At 29.4% G+C, this 5764-nt stretch overlaps 1 protein-coding gene across 1 annotated transcript; it reads left to right on the forward strand.

Annotated features, from left to right (window-relative positions):
• Window positions 1-1341: 1341 nt before the first annotated feature.
• Window positions 1342-4984, forward strand: TRIADDRAFT_58316 (uncharacterized protein; the record flags this gene model as incomplete). The annotated part of the gene is made up of 3 exons (XM_002114113.1): window positions 1342-1701; window positions 4787-4858; window positions 4970-4984. The coding sequence occupies 3 exons, from the start codon at window positions 1342-1344 to the stop codon at window positions 4982-4984; spliced, it is 447 nt and encodes a 148-aa protein (XP_002114149.1).
• Window positions 4985-5764: the final 780 nt, after the last annotated feature.

Genomic DNA, 5764 nt, shown 5'->3' on the forward strand with positions numbered 1-5764 from the left:
GGTATTGGTGTTCTAAAATTTCTTATTTTTAGTAAGAGCTGGCTTTAAATTAATAAATTACTATCCTTCTGATGATCATGAGGCAATAAAATCACAAATTTAGTAGTCTACTTTTTTTTCTGATACAGTTAGTAGATAGTAATATTGGTGACTGATAATGCTACTGAAAGGAATATGCGTTTACAGTATTCTTGAATTTCACTAACTGAAATTGCCGTTCTTCTTTGCTGAATTTAGAGTTATTGAATTGAATTAAAGAATGAATTATAGTTCTTCACTTATTTATATCAAGTTTGGATAGCATAAACGTTACTTACTCGCGGCAGAAGAACGCAAAAATTCAGAAAAGGTAAATGGCGTTGAATAATATCAAGTTGACCTCAATACTTGCGTACGGGTGTATTACTACGAGTATTAATCGGCTATTCGATAACGGCGACAACAAGAATGGGAGCATTCTTGTTACTTATCATGAATCTACTATTGAGTTAATATGTAGGAATATTAATTGAAACTTAACTTCACTCTTGACATCTTGCTTGTAATGATACTAGTTCGCATTACTATTGAGATTGAGATTGAATTCAGTAGACTAACTTATGATTGTCACATTATATCAATACGCTATGCTAACGATTGGATGCAATTAAAGGCTTTCTTTCCCTTATATACAATTTACTATAACTACTCTTTTAACTTAATATCATAATAGCGTAGTTATGTTTATTCTACCTTTATTTTTATACCTACTGTACGTTTCTAGAGTGTATTAGCTAAACTGTTGAAGTTTCCTCCAACGTAATAGTTCTATTCCAAATCATATTCGTAATATCAGTTTGATTTAATTTTATAATCATGCTATCTGTAAACATACACTAACCTTTAATTATAACTAATCTACCTTACTATTAGTATAAAAAAGTAATCTTTTTATCTAATGATATCCAGGTAAAGCTAACAATTTTCATTTCTTAAATTTAGTTTATTACTCGTTAGGCAATTGGAGGAAGTTTGGCTTTTATTAACAGCAACATTAATATACGTATATATATTTACTAGCCCAACAGGAGATTCGTAGCGGAGTAGTATCAGATTAACTAAATTGAAAATATTTCTATCAATAGCGACTTACAAGTATCAAGGTAAGAGGTTAAAAAATCGAAATAAAGCATAGCTTATATTTTTCAAAGTTTTACTTTAATCGATGAGATGGATTTATAGAGAATAGGCTGTTGTAAAAAAATTGTATATTTTGAAATTTAACTTTTGACCATCTCAATAATTAAATTCATAACAAAGATTGTAGATCTAAACTAAAGTGTAAAGATCGAAAAATTAATCATGGGAAGTGGATCATCGACTTGCGCAAGTGATAAATCGGTTGAGATAAAATTAAAAATGAAAGGCAGCAGCTCCATACCAATTCGTAGACCGTCTGCCATCTTAAATGCAGAAATTAATACAAAGCATTTAACTATTAACCCTACCACGGCTTATCGATTAGCAGTAGCAGCTCAAGGCGGTACTGTGAGCACTACCAATACTGGCAATAACTTACCTAAAAAGAATAAAAATCGGATAGTACGTAATCAAAAGTATCAAAAACCTCATTTTGAAATCTTTAAAGCTAGCAATGGTGAAGAATACACTATTTTTGTGAGAACTGACAGTCATAGATTCTATATCAATTGCATTACTCAGGTAAGGAGATAATAAAAAAATTACGTGCAATAGCTATCTAAATGAAAGACGAATATTGTCTTAATTTACGATATTAAATATTATTTTGTCTATGACGATGCCTGATATCGTAAAATCATACTTATTGCTTTCAGCTGATTACATTTTTCACACAATCCAGTGCAGTAGAACTTCTCATCATATATAAGTAGTGGCTTTTCTTATACACAATACTTGTACATTGATATCATACAAGATAGTACTGTCCACAAACATGCGATTTTGTTTTTTATGCGCATATTTTATCAATATAATGTAATGCACCTTTATTGCTGTATTTATTTGTTATATTATATTCATTTACTGTTTAATTGTATTGATTGTTAGATAATTGCTTTACTGCTAAGCTTCCATATTTTTATCTCTTAAATATCAAAAATGGACCGAAGGTTTTATCTGCATACTATAACATTAGAAGAACATAGTTAACTATTAATCAACAACTCCACAAGTTACAATTATCCGTATCGAAACAATTACGCTAGCATCTTTGATTAGCGGCAATTTTTTTGAATTCATCGTATTTTTCTATCCTATACTCACATATCTAACTTCCTACATAAGAAGCTATGATCAATTTCTATAATTAAATATACCGTATATCGCTTTTCGCTCTCCTTATAATCCTTTATAATACAGTCTACCAGCTATCTCTTTTGATAATTTACAGGTACCAGCTGTATTAGAATAACAAATAAGGATTAAGTTACCTTGTTTAGTCTACTATTATTTTCTGTACTCTTCATAAATCCTACTCCGAATGCCTAGTATTTTCAAAGATTAAGGATTACGGTTTCCAAAGTAGTATCTTAAGTTTTATTGATAAATGATCTCCATGACTGCATATAGGTCTTTATTGAAAAGTCTTTTCATCTGTTGTCAAATACTGATAACATGACAAATTTAATAATACAATTTTTCTTTATTGACTTTTAAAAGAATACTCCGCATCATTATCAATCTACATTATAAAGGAACATTTTTTTACGCTTTAAAGTAAATTAATGTCCAAGACTGCATTTGCCAATAATTTAATTGCTGATTAGATAGCTAATTGGAGTTAAAATAAGATAGGCTTTAGAAGGGACATTGGCTCATACATCGATTCATACATTTACGTATCTCATGTAGCTATCAGGCTGTAATGCAAGAGAATACTTTTGTACGCTTGAAATTAAGTCGATATCAAAAGATTGCACAGACTATTAATTTAACTACTAACTAGAGAGCCGACAGGAATTAAATAAGATCCGTAAATTAACTTTAGAACGGATATTGACTAATTAATACTCCTGAAGTACAACAATATAATAATACAGGATGTACAACGTAGTCTTGTTAATGTTTGTTTTCATCTCTTTAAACTGCTATGAAATAATTCTATATGTAAAAATTTTAGTCAAAAGGGAATTGAAACGTATTCTTAGTTTAATTTATGCAGTTCATTATCTAAGCTTATTTAATGATATTAGAGGCTTCTAGTATACGCGTATGGATATGACACGTATCTACAAGAACAAAAAAATTATAATATACAGTACGTGTTCTTCGTACACTAGGCTTGATGAGTTTGTAGCCTTTGTAAAAGGTATTTATTTAATCATGCATCTGTAAAGAAAAATAAAAAAGTTATTGTTTTATATTGGATTGATAATAATTTAATTAGATCATGATGATTGATAAAAACGGATTGATTTTGAGATTTCTCTTCTCGAAAGTATTGATGGCAATGATGTAATTAAGAAATTAGATAATGATATGAATATAATATGATTGGAGTTGAGACTGTGCGAGAAGTTAGCTCTGTTGCAGCTAAAGACAAATTTTATTAAGTATGATAAAAATGATCACTTTCCTTATGCTTTTAGGTACAAAATACACGCGTGTATATGTATGTACATACATGTACTGTTTGTACGCCTATTACAAGGGTACATTGATGATTGCTAACAAAAAAGTAAATTAGTTTATTAATTTAAGGAGATTTTATTTTATCCACTGTGTAGAGTATTTTAATACTCTGGGTTCTAGTAATTCGAATGCAAAATGCTTAAATACCATTTTCCTCGCTTGTATTCCATTTGTTCAGCTTAGATTTTGCGTTACGTTTAATGATCTCTATAATTCATTACGAAAATTTTTAATTTGCAATCTTTGCACGATATTTATGAAATTAATGAGCCTATCGCACGAATTAGTCATTTCTTGAACTGTTATGGAGTGAGTAGATTAATTTATCTGATCCAACGTGGTATAATTTGTAGTGAAAATTTCTGTCTAGGTTGGTACGATACACTCAATTTTTGGTTAAGGTGTTATTTATCTAGAAAAGATGCCTGTTCATTTATATATTGTTATCAAGTGATTGATGAAGATAGAAAGAGACTCTTTTATTTTGCATGCTTTTATGGTTAAATAATAGATGTAAAAATTACAAGGCTAGATTTTTATTATGGGAATCATTTATTTTTGTGCCGCTTCCGGAATGAAGAAGTATGTATCTAGCATGGGTTTTATAGGGTGAATACAGACTATAGAATGATTTATTATTTATTAACAGTGAGATCAAAGGTAATAACTACAAAAGTGTACTTGAAAAGATTTTAATTGGAGATGCTATTTAATTAAACGAATCGAGACAGCCGATTTGACTTTTATTTTCGTTCAGTTTTGCACGAGATGATCTATTGTATACTTATCTTCATTACCTTCGATACGGACTGGTATAATTGGCTGACTTAAATAGCGGAGAAAGTAGTAATTAATTTATTGTTAATTACACACTACATCTATACCGATAAATGTATTTATGTAGCTACCCTTAAATCGATGAAATAATATTCTGAAAGGTCTGCGTGAATATTATTTCAAGATTAAATCATTTCATACAATGCTAAATGTTGATATATTTTTAGTTTACCAGCTCTTTTTGATCATAAACTAGTGTCTTGACTATTATCAGCACTGCAGATATTGCTATAAACATATAAGTTACTTGTATAGTAGTCTTTTAATGTTTATAAACCTATATTTCGTCTTTTGATAGGAATGGAAACCTATTGACTCGTCATGGTATGATCATGGGACATTTTTTGCCTGCGAGCAACATGAAGCGGAGGTAAAGTGACTATCATTTACGAAAAATGTAATTATGATATCATTTAATGGTAAATCAACGACTAGCATAAATATATAGTACATTATATGGCTTATTATCCTCTTCTATAAGGAATACATTGTATAAATTTTTACTGAACCATAAAGTGGTCGCGAAATTTATTAATACCCTAGTAACTATCTTAAGTCATTAAATTGCGCCAAAATCTGATGCTACGGGAAATTTTTTAGTATTGTATAACGAAACTAACTTTAAAGAATCCTTGAAATTTTGGATAATACTGTCCTAGACGTGATCTAGAAACTGTCAAATTTTTTAGTATTGTATATCGAAACTAATTTTATAGAATCCTTGAAATTTTGGACAATACTGTCATAGACATAATCTAGAAACTGTCAATCTTCATTGTTCGTCAACTGACTGCCTGTTCTTTATGATATAGTGTAGTAGTTGCTGTAATATCTTATTTAAAAATAATTTAAATTTATGAGGTGTTGGCATATCTAGAATTTAAATATCATTAGTTATTCACTCTAGCGTTAAAAATTAGATAAAACACTCTACATTATCATTAATTACTTCTAAAATATTGAAAATAACGTAGAATACTAGTAGTGTATCACTTGTGAGTAGCTAAGCTTTAATAATATCATGATATACGAGTACGCAGAATACTATTATTATATTAGCCATTATAATGGTATTTTCTCATTGTTGTTGCTTTAATCAACAATTGCGGCTATTCATTTTAACATGAACTCCTTTTATTTCAATGAAGCGATAATGTTATTTGTGTCGTGGAGGTTACTCTACTTTAATTTTAGATTATGAATTATAAGGCACATTTCGTAGCACGTATTGATCGGTTATTACGGTGACATGAAAATATGTGAATAACTTTGTTTG

This window comes from Trichoplax adhaerens, genomic scaffold (genome assembly GCF_000150275.1).
Source record: "Trichoplax adhaerens TRIADscaffold_7 genomic scaffold, whole genome shotgun sequence".
Taxonomy (NCBI): Eukaryota; Metazoa; Placozoa; class Uniplacotomia; order Trichoplacea; family Trichoplacidae; genus Trichoplax; species Trichoplax adhaerens.